At 43.7% G+C, this 15850-nt stretch overlaps 1 protein-coding gene across 2 annotated transcripts in view; it reads left to right on the top strand.

The window, feature by feature from the left end:
- Nucleotides 1-15850, top strand: part of MANBA (mannosidase beta) — a 129452-nt gene extending 113602 nt beyond the window's left edge. For both annotated transcript variants that reach the window (XM_004431004.3, XM_087434651.1), the window contains exons 14-17: nucleotides 3323-3467; nucleotides 6443-6585; nucleotides 7450-7707; nucleotides 14531-15850. In XM_004431004.3, coding sequence (XP_004431061.1) covers nucleotides 3323-3467; nucleotides 6443-6585; nucleotides 7450-7707; nucleotides 14531-14755 — 771 coding nt within the window. In that variant the 3' untranslated portion in view covers nucleotides 14756-15850. The remainder of the gene's footprint in view (nucleotides 1-3322; nucleotides 3468-6442; nucleotides 6586-7449; nucleotides 7708-14530) is intronic.

Raw genomic sequence — 15850 nt, 5'->3', positions numbered from 1 at the left:
GAACATGGTGTACAGGTTTGTAGCAGGAGCAATAGGCTGTACCGTACAGCCTAGGTGTGTAGGAGGCCATACCGTCTAGGTTTGTGTAAGTACCCTCTGTGATGTTTGCACACGACGAAATTACCTGACGACGCATTTCTCATGTATCCTTGTCATTAAGCAATGCATGACTGTATGTGAAAATTCAGTGACAGTAGAATACAAAATTATAAATGTATGTGAGTTACAGTATATGTTAATAAAGGATTAGAAAAGAATTTAGAGGGATGTAAATAATTTGACACTCACCAGATTTCTTTTTCCCTGAAAAGAAGCTTAAATTCACCATGAAGAAAAAGAAACTGCAGATCACCACTACCAAGGCCATCAGTAAAATATCTAGTTGTCCTTTGGATTAGATCCAACTAATCACGAGCATGACTATTTCAGTAGGTTAGGGCTTTGTCCTAGAGGTTTTCATCTTTGCCTGAAAGAGATGACTTAATTTCCTACTCTGGTATACACCAATATTTTGTTCCCACTTCAGAATTGTTTTTACTTTTCCCTGTTCACTCTTCTTTATAAATCTAGATCCACGGAAAATGACTGCAGTCCCAAGTCTTCTTGAGTGACACCCTCCTGTACCACTCCTGCCTTGACACTGACCAAGGTCCCTGGGGGTAATATCAGAATGTTGCAGGTTCTCGGGCTTCTTCGGTATATCAGGAATGGCCCCGACTTTGTGGACACTTCAGATCCTAGGAGTCCCAGAATTGTGGGCTGGCACCCAAAGTGTAGTGTCCATGGTTGTTGCTGTTCGAAGCCTGTGCTCTGCCCGGGCCAGCAGCTTCTGGAATGTCTGGTAACTGGAATCCCTCTCCGCCTGTCATTACCCATTGGGGTGATGAAGCCTCCTCAGCTTTTCCTCTCGTGATCCCTCCACACATGTCCGTAGAGCCATGGCTGATTTTTCAGGAATCTCAGGATGGGAGCAGAGACTCCTTGTCGTCGGGGCCGGGGTGTGTGTGCCGTGGGCGCCGGGCATGTGGTGGTCCGATCGCGTGCCGTGGGCAGTGTTAGCTTGGTGGGTGGGGTGTTATTTGGAGGCTCGAGGTGGTTTAAATCAGTTCAGCTGTTATCAGATCTTTTAAAGAAACATAAAAGTTACTTTCCACACTGATGTGAGGTAAAAATCTCTAGTGGGAATGGATTGATAATTGGTGCTGCCCTCGGATCTCTTTCTCCTGGGATTTCACTTCATCTTCACTGGACTTTCTAGAAGTTGCTCCACAACACTGATTTTGTACAGTGACTCAACAGGCATGTGAATGCTACGCAAGGGACTTAATTTCTCTGTGCCTGTCTATCCAGGCCTAGAAGTAGATACTTCTCTTTCTTTTTTCATTTAGTTCAGACAAGACTGGTGTTTTTACCAGGAAGCTGGTTAGAGATCCTGAGTCTAATTGCATATTAGCTTGACTGACATAGATCAAAGTTCTCAGGTTTATTTTTCTATTTCATTCCCTCTGACTTATGTTAGACTAATATATTCAGGTTGTGTCCTGTGGTCATTGTGAGTTGGCACCAGTGCCGCACTGGATGTGAGATTCTTACCTTCTGTAGAGTGTATTTGCCTGCTATCGTGGCTGTGGTCCCAGTGGCCTGCTTCCTGACTAGGAGGGCATTCTTTATCTGCTCACAGCTACCATCTCTTGCCTGGAAGATTTTAATAGTTTTCTAAATGGTCTCCTAAATCCACTCTGCAATCCATTTTCCTTTCAGTAGTCAGAGTTGTCTTTTGGAAATGCAAAGCTGATCACTTCACCCTTTACCTTACAAGCTCTCGGTGATTTCCATCTGCCTTTACGATGCACACCAAAACCTTCCCAGGTCTGGGCCCTGCGTCTCGTCAGCCTCTCCTCCATTGCTCCCAGCTGTCTGTGCTCAGGCCACCTCAGCCTTCCTTCAGTTGTTCACTCGTGCATTCTCCTCTTGCCACACACTGTCCTCTCTACTGTGAGGTTCTGCTCTCTCCCTTTTTGTCTTTCCTCTTCTTTGAGGCCAATCCTCACCCCATGGCTAGACCCATTTTCCCTGCTATCTAAGCTCCTAACATTGCCCATCTCTCCTTCTTAGCACTTATTACTGTGTAAAGTTTACATGTATTTCTGTGATTCTTTCATAAGGCCTGTCTTCTACACAGCCAATAAGCTCCATGATGGTGGGCTGTATCTTTTTTCCTGGGAGAGGGGCTTACCATTTCCAGCAGGTAACACATACTCTAGATGCTTATTAAATACTTACTGAATGAACATGAATTTTTCTTGCTTCACCCTTCTGGAATTTTATGGCTCTGCCTCATGTGAGCCGTAACTTCATCTATGACTTCCTCACTAGCCAACCTACCTCTTCCTAAAGGTTCTACTTTTAACTGAGCCTTTTCAGCTTTCTAGGAAGGTGTCTGGGCTTAGTCTTCTAGTGGCCATATATGCATCCTTCTTTTTCTTCCTCTGAAAATCCAGGCCCTACTCTAAGGCCATCCTTTTCTCTGACAGGAATACTTGCAGCTCTGGCCGTCTCTCTGGGTTCTCCTTGGTGACCCGTTCCTGAGCCCCTCCTAATAGCAGCTCCAAGCTAAGAGCATGTGATGCCCACAGTGTCAGTAGCTGCAGCCACAGAAGAGACTGACTTGTCAATGGTGATGACGGTGAAGAAGCATCTGCCTGAAGTTCCTTAGTGCCTCTTCAGCAAGAGCAAATTCACTTGTCTCATTGCTGCAACTGACCATCCATTCTGCTGCAGTGAAAAAATTGCATTCATAAGAAATTTTACATTATCAAAAGTTGTGATATAAAAACAATTGCTTGACTAGAAAAAAGAGGTTAGGGATTAGACAACATCAGACTCATAATAAAGTTATTTTTCCTATAGAATTTTTTTCTAATAAAACTTCTTTTTAAATAGCTATGAATGTGTTGGTATCACTGCAGACAACCTGTGTCTGGCTCCGTGGAGTGTTTGCTTTGGAGGAATAGTCTTTGTTTTCCAGCGTTGCCTACACGTCTTAGCAAAGAACCTTTACACCATCCTGTTTCCTTGATCCCCCGTTGTTATAATAAATCAACCTCGAGCCTCCCAAATAAGCCAGCTGTTAAAGACAACAGCTTCTCTCAGGCCAAGGGGCCAGTTCTAGGTCTAGTATAATAATGGCATATACAGAGCTAATACAATACCATAATTTATCCAATTTGCTTTAAAAAAAACTCAGGCCTATGTTCTTCTCAAATCTGGATAGCCTACCTCAAACAATAATACGTGTGTTTTCATATTTTCCCTGAATCAGGTGGTGCAGGCCCAGTGTGTCAAAACAGAAACTGAATTCTACCGCCGCAGTCGCAGCGAGATAGTGACTGGAGAAGGGCACACCATGGGGGCGCTTTACTGGCAGTTGAATGACATCTGGCAGGCTCCTTCCTGGGCTTCTCTAGGTAAGCGTTTCAGCACTTACTGTGAGGAGAAGCACTGAGAAGCACAGAGCCCCCCAGGCTAGATGAGCCCAAGCAGAACTGGCGGCTGTCCCACCCACCATCAGAGTCTTTCCAGGAGCTTCAGAGGCAGCCTCGTTCTGAGTTCTGGGCTGTGCAAAGTCACAAAAGCAGGCTAATGAAGGGTAGGTTCAGGCGTGATGGTCTCAGCCACGTGTCTTATAATTATTGCTTAGAATTTTGAATTTATTTAAAAGTAATTTCCAGGGCAAAAGGAGCATTTACTTAAGCGTCTCTTCTTCTGTTTAGGAGAATTCAACCAAGTGGAAGGTTGGCCCAGCTAAGTATTAAAATGTCCCTTTCTCTGACTCCCCTTCAAGTCCATAAGATCATCTTTATTTGATGGCAGGGAGAGGGGGAGTCGGAAATCCAGATAAGAAGGGTTACCAGTTGAACCAGTTCAGCTAGCCACAGGTGAGATGACTGGCATGGTACTTGCAGTTTGAATTATTCTATCTATTTTGGTACATTAAAAAAAATTAAGGAGTAATAATGAATCTTTGGCCTTCACTAGAGGTGGTTTAAAGCAAAGTTCAGTTAACAATATAAGCAAAAGTTTTGGGTCAAAGATGAGGCAAGGCCATAAAGTAAAAATGCCGTTTTGCTGGGTGAGGCTCTTAAACTGGCTGTGAATGCAAGTCCTGAGGCGTCAGCCCTGCACTGTGCTTAGTGCCAGATGGCCTCTTGCGGAGAACTGGAGTTTTCATCAAGTGTCTCTGAGCAAACTCTTGATCTGCACCAGCTGGATAAGAGGGTATGGATGAGGACCAAGGCAGACTGTGGGAGGAGCCTTTCTGGGACGCTGAAAACTGGACAGAGAGATGCTCCTCACAGACGCTCGGCCCCTGACCCTGCTTTCTGTCTTTGGATGAGGTGTGGACTTCTGAGTTTGGTTCAAGAAATGGGAGAGCCTGCTTTCTGTAACTCTCCCCTTAAATGACCACATGTGGATCATTTGAATGAGTTCTTCAGAAAGGGTGGGTAAACCCCAGCACAAGAGTGTGATAGCAGAGCAAGAATTTGCTGTTTTCTGAACTGTAGCAGGACAATGCCTCCATAGAGAGGTCACAGTCTCCTTGCACCTATTAGACAAAATGGTGCCAGGGAGAAGCTGTGACAAGTTATGCTGTATCTGCTCCTTCTCTGGGCAGCCTCACGGGCTCTGTTGAATTCTGCTTGATCAGCTCAGTCAGTCCGGTGCTTACGGTGTGTGCAGGTAGGCGGGGGAAGGTATGCATCCCCTCTTGTCATCATCTGAAATGGTGATACCTTCCAGGGAGCAGCAGCTACTTAGAATCTATAGATTCTTCTATATTTCTTTCTTTCCTTTTTTTTTTTTTGAGGAAGACTGGCCCTCCCCTAACATCTGTTGCCAATCTTCCTCTCTTTTTTCTTTTTTCTCCCCAAAGCCCTAGTACATAGTTGTATGCCATAGTTGTAGAGTTGTAGCCCTTCTATGCGGGACACCACCTCAGCATGGCTTGATGAGCGGTGAGTAGGTCCGCGCCCGGGATCTGAACCAGTGAACCCTGGGCTGCCAAAGTGGAACACACAAACTTTAACCGCTACGCTAATGGGCCGGCCCCAATTCTTATATATTTCTTTTTTTAAAAATTAGTCTTATTTATAGTTATAATTTTACAAATACAAAAATCCACCTGGGCATTTTGCTTGGCTTATAAACTTGGACAGTGACAGAGCTAGTGGCAAAGCCGGAAATCACGTAGCATTTTTAGCCAGCTATGCAGAGGACTGTGTTGGTATCCAGGCCTTGTCACTGATTAGTGGCTAGGGTGTGTGTCAGTGAGGCCTTCTGCTTCGATCCCTGTTCTCCTGAGTTCAGTGCCTGTTTATGGCCTTGCTCTCTGGGTCCACACATTTGAAGTCTTTTCCTGGTAGTGGATATGACACATGAGAGTGTGTGGGTGACTTACCTCAGGTCTGAGCCATCTTCCATTTATGAGAAAACTTTCCAAATGTAAGTTCTACTTCATTTTATAGATGTAAGAAGAAAGGTCTCTTCACCCTTCTCCCCATGCTTGTTGTTTTTAGGGGGAAATACTAAGAGTTGGGATTGAAGTGCTGAGAGTTGAAATTTTGCAAAACCTATAGTAATTAGTTCTACCTGAACTTCGAAACCACATTCGTCCATCTCAACAGCTCGCACTGTGAATTCTGAAGCTAGTGTGTGCTCTCTCTCTCAGAAGTTGTTCAGTAATGCAGTGCTTTGTGGGGAAGGATCTTCTTTCTGAAACAGAGGCATGTTGAAATATTTTTTAGTTTGTGGGTTTAGCATACTAGACATGCCAGCAGGGCACAGAATTCTACAGGTTCTCAACACTTCTAATTGTATTGAGGAACTCTCCTGAATTGTTATTGGTTTGGCTGTTCTCCTCCGGTCTGCACTTGCCAGCTATATTTGTAATAGTGGTGGTTTTGTTTCGCTCAGAGGATTTTGTGCCTATGGAAAAGGAGACTTTGAGTTCTAAGTAACTCTTATAAATGAATATTTGTAACAGGTGTTCACTGCCAATGCTACTGATTTCTTTTTTTATGTGTACGTAGTAAAAAGGAACGCTGGTGCCTCGAGCTCCTGGAAGCAGAATTGCATATGAGCTAGTGGGAGGCAGGTCTGGGCTCCAAATACTGCCTGTGGCCTGCTCGACTTAACTGCTTGAGCCTCTGTTTCCTCCTTTGTAAAGTGGGATGTTAATGCTTACCTCCCCCGGATGTTGTGAGGATGACAGGAGAGAATGTCCAAAATGCTCTTGACCCTCAACAGTTGTGGGTTCCCGCCACTGCTGACCCTCCTACACTCAGCCCCTAGAGTCATGACAAGTCACATACAGCTGGGCCATGTGGACATTACTCTGACTACTTGACCCTACCTGTCTCCTAACTTTCCTGACTATTTTTAGAGTATGGAGGAAAGTGGAAAATGCTTCATTACTTTGCTCGCCATTTCTTCGCTCCGCTGTTGCCGGTGGGCTTTGAGAATCAAGACGTGTTTTTCATCTACGGTGTGTCAGACCTTCACTCGGACTGTAAGGTGACGCTCACTGTAAGTTGCTTAGATTTTTTTCTCTCTAAGATAGAGGGAGAATTTTAGATTATTTCTTTAGTTATTTGGTTCTATTTCTTTTGGGAAAAAGAAAAGAGAAATTTATTTGTATCAAAATGTTTCCAGCATCTGTATAGGAAAATAGGCTGTCCTTGGAGTCAGAATACATACATTCAGGGTAAAACTGCCATTTATTCTGTGACTTTAAGCCTTAAGGTCTCAGTGATTCACTTTCCTCATCTGTGGAATGATGTCGTCTATCATCATCCTATCTTCTTAGAAGATTTCAATGAGTAGTGAATAAAATAATCAGATGAAAGCAAATAATAAAGTGCCACTTAAATGTCAAGTTATTTATGATCTTGAGAAGTTGGAAGTAGCCTAACTTTATAAAAAGAAATTATTAAAAATGACAATTTAAAGTGGAAATCAGTAAAGTTATTCAGAATGGGTGTGTGGAAAAATAAACTTGTATTTAAAACAAAGCCAGGTAAAAAGAGAGGGTAGAAACTCAAAGAAGTCTTGGGTGGTGGCAATGTGGAGGACACTGAAAATAGGCCGTGTTTTCAGAATAATTACAGCACACCTGGCACTGTGCCTTCCTCGCATCATGTTATTTAATTCTTATGACAGCATGTGAAGTGAGTGCTGTTAATATTCTCATTTCACGTGTGAAGAAAGCGAGGCTTTGCAACATGGAGTAACATGCTCAGTTACATCACTGGTGCTTAGTGGGGCTGGGTTAAACCCAGGTTTTGCCATCTCTAAACCAGTTCTGTGATCCTGACCTCCATCTCTTATTGCTACCGTTATTCTCAAAAAGTACAGTCACCGAGAATGCTTTGTTCTGCCCTGTCTCCCCAGGTGAGAGTGCACGCGTGGAGTTCCCTGGAGCCTCTGTGCTCGCGTGACACCAAGCATCTTGTGATGAAAGTGGGCGAGGCTGTTCTCCTCTACAGGGAGCCAGTGCCCAAGCTGCTGGAGAGATGTGGGAGGTGTACCCGGCAGAGCTGTGTGGTTTCCTTTCACCTGTCAGCTGCCGGCCGACTCTTGAGCCCCACCAACTACCACTTCCTGTCCTCGCTGAAGGAGGCTGTGGGGCTCCAGAAGGCAAACATCACTGTAAGCACTAGTGGTCTGGGAGCCTGTGGCCTGTGGAGCTGTCCTGCTTCTGGGGCAAGCACATTGCGTCCTGCTTTTTGCAAAATTTCCCCTTGGTAGTGAGTTTACCTGGGACCTGGGGAACATTGACTCCTTCCCACTGAATGAAAAGACCAAATGATTTTTCTTTCTGTCTTTCTTTTTTTGCTGAGGAAGACTCGCCTTGAGCTAACATCTGTGCCAGTCTTCCTCTATTTTGTATGTGGGTCACTGCCACAGCATGGCTGCCAACAAGTGGTGTAGGTCCACGCCCAGGATCCGAACCTGGGCTGTTGAAGTGGAGTATGCTAAACTTAACTACTAGGCCATGGGGCCAGCCCCTGATTTTTATTTCTAATTTAGTATTTGTCAAAGTTTTCTGTTCCTGACACTCTGCTGTCCTACCTGCCCTCCCTAGTGTGGCCAGTGCAGTGCAGGGAGAGGCAGTGGCGCCATCACCACTCATGGCTCCACCGCTGGGTGCCAGGCTCCATCCTAGGGGCTTTATTGCAACAACCTGGAGTATCATCCTCCTTGTTGACAAGTGAGAAAGACATCTGTGAGAGGTTGAGTAACGTGCTCAAGGTCCTATAGCCAGGGAACATCAGAGCCCAGTGGAAGCACTCTAATTTTGAGTTTTTAAGTAGAGGCTATTAATTTTTTTTTTTGGTGTCATAATAGTTTATAACATTGTGAAATTTCGGTAGTACATTATTATTTGTTAGTCACCATATATATGAGCCTTTTACCCCTCGTGCCCACCCCTCAACCCCCTGTCCCCCTGGTAACCACCAAACTCTCTTTGTCCATGTGTTTATCTTCCACATATAAGTGAAATCATATGGTGTTTGTCTTTCTCTGTCTGACTTATCTCACTTAACATCATACCCTCAAGTTCCATCCATGTTGTTGCAAATGGGACGATTTTGTCTTGTTGTGGCTGAGTAGTATTCCATTGTGTATATATACCACATCATCTTCTTCTTTTTTTTTTTAAATTTTTTGTTTATTGCAGTAACATTGGTTTATGACATTGTATAAATTTTAGGTGTACATCATCATACTTCTATTTCTGCATAGATTACATCATGTTCACCACCCAAATGCTAATTACAACCCATCACCACACAAATGTGCCGAATTATCCCTTTTCTCCTCCTCCCTCCCCCCTTCTCCTCTGGTAACCACCAATCCAATCTCTGTCTCTATGTCTTTGTTTATTGTTGTTATTATCTACTACTTAATGAAGGAAATCATACGGTATTTGACCTTCTCCCTCTGACTTATTTCACTTTGCATAATACCCTCACTGTCCATCCATGTTGTCACAAATGGCTGGATTTCATCGTTTCTTATGGCTGAGTAGTATTCCATTGTGTATATACACCACATCTTCTTTATCCATTCGTCCCTTGATGGGCACTTAGGTTGCTTCCAAGTCTTGGCTATTGTGAATAACGCTGCAATGAACACAGGGGTGCGTGTATCTTTACGCACTGGTGTTTTCAAGTTCTTTGGATAAATATCCAGCAGTGGAATAGCTGGATCATATGGTAGTTCTATCCTTGATTTTTTGAGGAATCTCCATACTGTTTTCCACAGTGGCTGCACCAGTTTGCACTCCCACCAGCAGTGTATGTGAGTTCCCTTCTCTCCACATCCTCTCCAACACATGTTGTTTCCTGTCTTGTTAATTATAGCCATTCTGACGGGCGTGAGGTGATATCTCATTGTAGTTTTGATTTGCATTTCCCTGATAGTTAATGATTTTGAACATCTTTTTCATGTCTCTGTTGGCCATCTGTATATCTTCTTTGCAGAAATGTCTGTTCAGGTCTTTTGCCCATTTTTTAATTGGGTTGTTAGTTTTTTTGTTGTTGAGATGCATGAGTTCTTTATATATTTTGGAGATTAAGCCCTTATCAGATGTATGGTTTGCAAATATCTTCTCCCAATTGTTAGGTTGTCTTTTCGTTTTGTTGATGGTTTCCTTTGCTGTGCAGAAGCTTTTTAGTTTGATGTAGTCCCATTTGTTTATTTTTTCTATTGTTTCTCTTGCCCGGTCAGACACGGTGCTTGAAAATATGTTGCTAAGACCTGTGTCAAAGAGCGTACTGCCTGTGTTTTCTTCTAGAAGTTTCACAGTTTCAGGTCTTACATTCAAGTCTTTAATCCATTTGGAGTTAATTTGTGTGTATGGTGTAAGGTAAGGGTCTACTTTCATTTTTTTGCATGTGGCTATCCAGTTTTCCCAACACCATTTGTTGAAGAGACTTTCTTTTCCCCATTGTATGTTCTTGGCTCCTTTGTCAAAGATTAGCTGTCCATAGATGTGTGGGTTTATTTCTGGGCTTTCGATTCTATTCCATTGATCTGTGTGTCTGTTTTTGTGCCAGTACCATGCTGTTTTGGTTACTATAGCTTTGTAGTCTATTTTGAAATCAGGGAGTGTGATACCTCCAGCTTTGTTCTTTTTTCTCAGGATTCCTTTAGCTATTCGGGGTCTTTTGTTGTTCCATATAAATTTTAGGATTCTTTGTTCTATTTCTGTGAAAAATGTTGTTGGAACTTTGATAGGGATTGCATTGAATCTATAGATTGCTTTAGGAAGTATGGACATCTTAACTATGTTAATTCTTCCAATCCAAGAGCATGGAATATCTTTCCATTTCTTTGTGTCTTCTTCAGTTTCTTTCAGCAATGTTTTATAGTTTTTGGTGTATAGATCTTTCACCTCTTTGGTTAAGTTTATTCCTAGGTATTTTATTCTTTTTGTTGCAATTGTAAATGGGATGGTATTCTTAATTTCTCTTTCTGCTACTTCGTTGTTAGTGTATAGAAATGCAACTGACTTTTTTATGTTGATTTTGTATCCTGCAACTTTACCATATTCGTTTATTACTTCTAAAAGTTTTCTGGTGGATTCTTTAGGGTTTTCTATATATAAAATCATGTCATCTGCAAATAGTGACAGTTTCACTTTGTATGTAACTTGACTTTCTCTTGTGGCTTTTAGGATTCTCTCTTTATCTTTAATTCTGGACATTTTGATTATGATGTGTCTTGGTGTGGACCTCTTTGGGTTTATCTTGTTTGGGGCTCTCTGTGCTTCCTGTACCTGGATGTCTGTTTCCTTCCTTAGGTTAGGGAAGTTTTCATCTATTATTTCTTGAAATAGATTCTCTGCCCCTTTGTCTCGCTTTTCTCATTCCGGGACACCTATAACACGGATGTTAGTGCGCTTGATGTTGTCCCAGAGGTCCCTTAGACTGTCCTCACTCTTTTTTTAATTCTTTTCTCTTTTACCTGTTCAGCTTGGGTAATTTCTTCTAGTCTTTCGTCTGGCTCACAGATCTGTTCTTCTGTATCCTCTACTCTGCTTTTGAGTCCCTCTAGTGAATTTTTCATTTCCAGTATTGTATTCTTCATTTCTGATTGGTTCTTTTTTATATCTTCCATTTCTTTGTTGACATTCTCACTGAGTTCATCTATTCTTCTCCCCAGATCAGTGAGCATCCTTAATACTCTTTGTTTGAGCTCTCTGTCAGGTAGGTTGCTCATTTCTGTTTCACTTAGTTCCTTTTCTGGGGTTTTGTCCTGTTCCCTTACTTGGAATGTATTCCTTTGCCTCCTCATTTTGCCTCTTTCCCTGTGCTTGTGTCTATGTATTAGGTAGGTCAGCTACGTCTCCTGCTCTCAGATAGGTGACCTTATGTAAGTGATGGCTTAGGAGGCCTGCCATGTGCTTCCCTCAGTTCTCAGTGTTCCAGGGGTGACCCCTATGTGGGCTACGTGTGTCCTTCTGTTGTGGCCTGTTTGCTTTCCCTGTAGGCGCCCAGGGGGGCCGAGTTATGCTCCTGGCCAGCTGTTGTAATGCTCAGCGGCTTGTAGTTGTTGTGGGCACTTCAGTCTCTTTATCAGGTGTGGGGAGCCCCAGCACAGTTGGCTGAAGGTTCTAATACCACATTTGTGTTGCAGTATTTCTTTTAAGTGAGTAGGCCCCCAGCGTGGCAGGTTGTTAGGCTCAGGGCCTTACAATTGCTGTAAGCCTCCAGCCTTTAGGTCTCTTGTCAGCTCTCTGAGGATTGCAGCTGGGTGGGGCTGGCCTCAGGCACGGGAGCAACCAATTGTTTCAGGCTTTGGAAGGTGCGGCAAACCCACTGTGTGGGTCTTTGAGAAGCACAAGTCTTCTGCAGCTGACAGTGTGTGGACCTGTGGACCCGCCCACAGGTCCACACACACAGTCAACACAGTCCTGCCCCGTGTGCGCGCCCCGACCTCCCGAAGCAGATCCAGTCTCTCCATGGCGGGAGCCCCACACACTCCACCACTGCCCCACACTCTCCACCCGCTCCTTGTGCACGCCCTGCCCCACTGAAGTGGGCTCAGTTGCCAGGCTGCAGAGAATCCAGTCACCAATCTATGCAGGCCCACAAGTTGCCTGAGGGCTTGTTGTTGGATGGGGCCAGTCTCTAGGGTGGGCTGCCTGCCCTGGCTGAGCTGGATTAAATCGGTGCTCTAGCGAGTGGGGCAGACCCTGGGCTAGCAGGCCTCAGGGAGAACTCCAGTGGCATCTGTACACCACATCTTCTTTATCCACTCATCAGTCAGTGGGCACTTGCGTTGTTTCCACATCTTGGCTATTGTGAATAACGCTGCAATGAATATAGGGTTGCATGTCTCTTTGAATTGTTGATTTCAAGTTCTTTGGATAAATACCTAGAAGCAGAATAGCTGGGTCATATGGTATTTCAATTTTTAAGTTTTTGAGAAACCTCTATACTGTTTTCCATGGTGGCTGCACCAGTTTGCATTCCCACCAGCAGTGCATGAGGGTTCCCTTTTCTCCACATCCTCTCCAACATTTCTTGTTTTTTGTCCTGGTGATTATAGAGGCTATTAATTTTTATAATTTTCCTTCTACTCTCTTTGCTTTATTGCTTCAAAGTAGCTTACTCACTACGTCTCTTTATAATTGCCAAGAGAAAAATGGCGTGATCAGGATGTGTTGTTATAAAAATTGTGCAGCTGGAGAAGTTGGGATCTGTCTAGCTGGTAGAAAACCTTTCCTTTCTTCTCCTCCTTCACATAGTGATTGAAAATATTTTTCTAGAAAGTTTTCTCTATTTTTAATGAATTTTAAATTTGTTTTACACTTCATTGAGAAGGCTTAAGTGAGAATTTTTTACATTTGCTTTAGAAATACTCATATAAAACCTCTTAATCCTTGAATTGAAAATGTGTCTTCTTTCCCAGTTAATAATGGAATATGCACATAATGAAATCTAAGTTATCTGTAACAACTGGTATAGAACAGACATGAAGGAAATGACATACATTTTCATAGCTTCTTTCCAGGAAAAAAAAAACTACATAGCGGACAAACTTGTGGTCTCTAGACTTAGGATTTTGAACAGTTTCTTTCTCTTTCCTTAGCTAGGCCTTCATTACCTTGGGATGATTGAGTGTGGGAGAAAAGTAGGACTTCCTTCTTTGTCCCACCTTATTTGGATTTCAGTGAGACTTGCCCTTCCTAGAGGGATGTGATGATGATAATAATAGTTGACATCTATTGCTGGCTTAACACAGGCCAGGTGCTTGGGTTCCTCTCTGAGGGCGACGCTGGGAACTTGTGTTCCAGTCCCCTGAAGCCAGGGTGCAAGCTTGAGCCCTGGGCTCTGCAGTCAGATACACAGAGACGGGACTTCCAGTCGGAAGAAGACGGCAAGAGGGAGCAGGTGCCGGTTTCCCTTCTGGCCTTGGCGCAGCAGTAGCTAGGGCCTCCCTGGCAGCCTTGCAGGCCAGCTGGGTGACTGCTTTAGGGTCTTCACCAGAACAACTGGGCGGCATGATTTGGAAATTTGACATCCACCTTCAAGCCTGAATCTCTGACCCTCTGAGAGCTACCTAATGCACTTTATTAAGTTTCTTTTCTGCTTCTACCGAAGTAGGTTTTCTTGTTTATATCTCAGAACCCTACATGCCGTGTAAGGCTAAAGTTGCATATAGTAAAAATTGCCCTTTGACATTCTTTATGTCACATAACGTCAGACCTTCGGTGTGGCTTGTATGCATGTCGAGGAGTCCTGTTTCCTCACAGATGCACAGCTTTAAGTATCAGGTCACACTCCACTGCACACTCACACTGAGACAGGCTCACACCCCCTCTGCACACCGGCCTCACTGCAGGGTGTGCTTCTCGGCTCATTAAAGACGAGACTGGAAACGGTGCTCTCCTTTGCTGATAGTGCGTGGGATTCACGCGTGTTAAAAGTGCTGGTAATGTGACTTTATGGTGCTATGCAATAAACGAGAGGGCTGCAACGGGAGAGCTTTTGTAAACCCCTGCAGGCTGCTGTCTAGATTGCTGGATCTTTTCAGAAGACTGGAAGGGGAGCTGCATGGTGGTGCTCTGCAGCCAGCTCCAGGTGTGTCCTGAAAACATCACTGAAACTGCCCAGCCTTCACGCAGACATGTTCCTCTCTTGATGATTCCCTAAGGAAAACTGTAAAAGATATAAAGCTTTGAGCTTTGTGTGAAATAATCCCCTTAATAATTGGAGACTGCATATTTCTACACTTGGTTTGAGATTATAGTTTGGTAATTTTCCAGAGCCTTAAATAAATTTTCGTGTATTTTTCAATATCTGACACAGTGCATGGAGTATATGACATTAGCAGTTGTAGAACCAAAGTTGTAGGAAATACACTCCTTGTCAGGCCCACGTAAATGTTCTGGCAGGTGCTGTGTATGGACCGGAGAGCTCTGCTCTCATCCTTCGCTTCATTTGTCTTTTTCTTTCAGGCCGTCGTCTCGCCGCATGGCGGCACGTTTGTTTTTGATCTAGAAACCTCAGCTGTTGCCCCCTTTGTTTGGCTGGATGTGGGGAGCATCCCGGGGAGATTCAGTGACAATGGCTTCCTCATGACCGAGAAGACGCGGGCTGTAGTATTTCACCCTTGGAAACCCACCAGCAAGAGGGAATTGGAGCAGTCTTTGCAGGTGACTTCCCTGACCGATATTTACTGAGGGAACCCAGGTTGTTTTTCCAGTGGACACCGGAATAAAGCATTTCTAAGGAACCCGTTGGGGCTGAAGGCAGCCAGGGACAAGTTGAAGAAGCCGGAAACAGACGTGCTTGGTGCTGCGCATCTGATTCGTCTCTCCGTGAAGAGTGTGTGGTGTGTTCTTTCAAGGCAGGCTGTTCCCCAGCAAGGCTGTGCCTCGGCGTTCTCCGGTCTGTGCCAGGACTGTGTCTGCAGCCCTCCCCTCACAGCGTTAGCACCACGTGAACCAGTTACAGCCCACTGCCTCTCCCTACCCAGAGAAGGAAGTCCACACAGATAGCCTCTCAGGGAGTCCCAGGAATGTGACCGTTGCAGTGTCTGTGGAACCAGATGTGGAAGGTTGTGAGGTCCTGTAAGCCTGTCATAGTTAGCTTTGAGAAATACCAGATAATCAAAAGAAAACTGCTCTGTTATTATTTCTGGAGGAAATGGGAGTTCAAATGTCACAGGAGAAAGAGATTTATGAGCATTGGCCATATTGGTTATTGTTGCTGGAAAGTTTGGGGGGTTTATTGTTGACATTGATTACTTTTGGGGTAGGATTCTTTTTTCATTTGTGGATTTTGTTACAAAATATTGTTTTAACAATAACAATTTTTTTTCAAAGGCCATTAGAGTGATTCTCCTTAGAAAAATAAGCTCACATTGAAATGGATGTCACTGTGGTCACCTTGGAAGATTTGGGTGTCCTGACGTAGGTTGTCGCCTATCATGATGTTTGGGCTTCAGATTTGGCTAAATCCAATGAGCCTTCCAATTCAAAGCCTGTGAGTTAGATCTAGACTTGATCTTGGCAGCAGAGTGGTGTTCCCTTTAGCTTGGGTTTAAATCATTTTATTCATATTGATTAATTATAAATTGCTGTAAAATTGTTTTATTATGCATTATCATGTCTGTAAAATTATATTGATAATAAAGCAAATGGGGCAAAATGTTAATAAGTAGCCAGTTTGGGTAAAGGTATGTAAGAATGTTTTTGTACTGATTTTGCAACATTTCTGTAAGTTTGAAATTATATCAAAATTTAAAAGTTACATAAATTGCATTGACAACTTGC

The sequence above is a fragment of the Ceratotherium simum genome, chromosome 8 (assembly GCF_057802395.1).
Source record: "Ceratotherium simum simum isolate JZ-2026a chromosome 8, ASM5780239v1, whole genome shotgun sequence".
Lineage (NCBI taxonomy): Eukaryota > Metazoa > Chordata > Mammalia > Perissodactyla > Rhinocerotidae > Ceratotherium > Ceratotherium simum.
The sequence above is the reverse complement of the archived record's forward strand: the minus strand, read 5'-3'. Positions and strand labels throughout refer to the sequence as shown.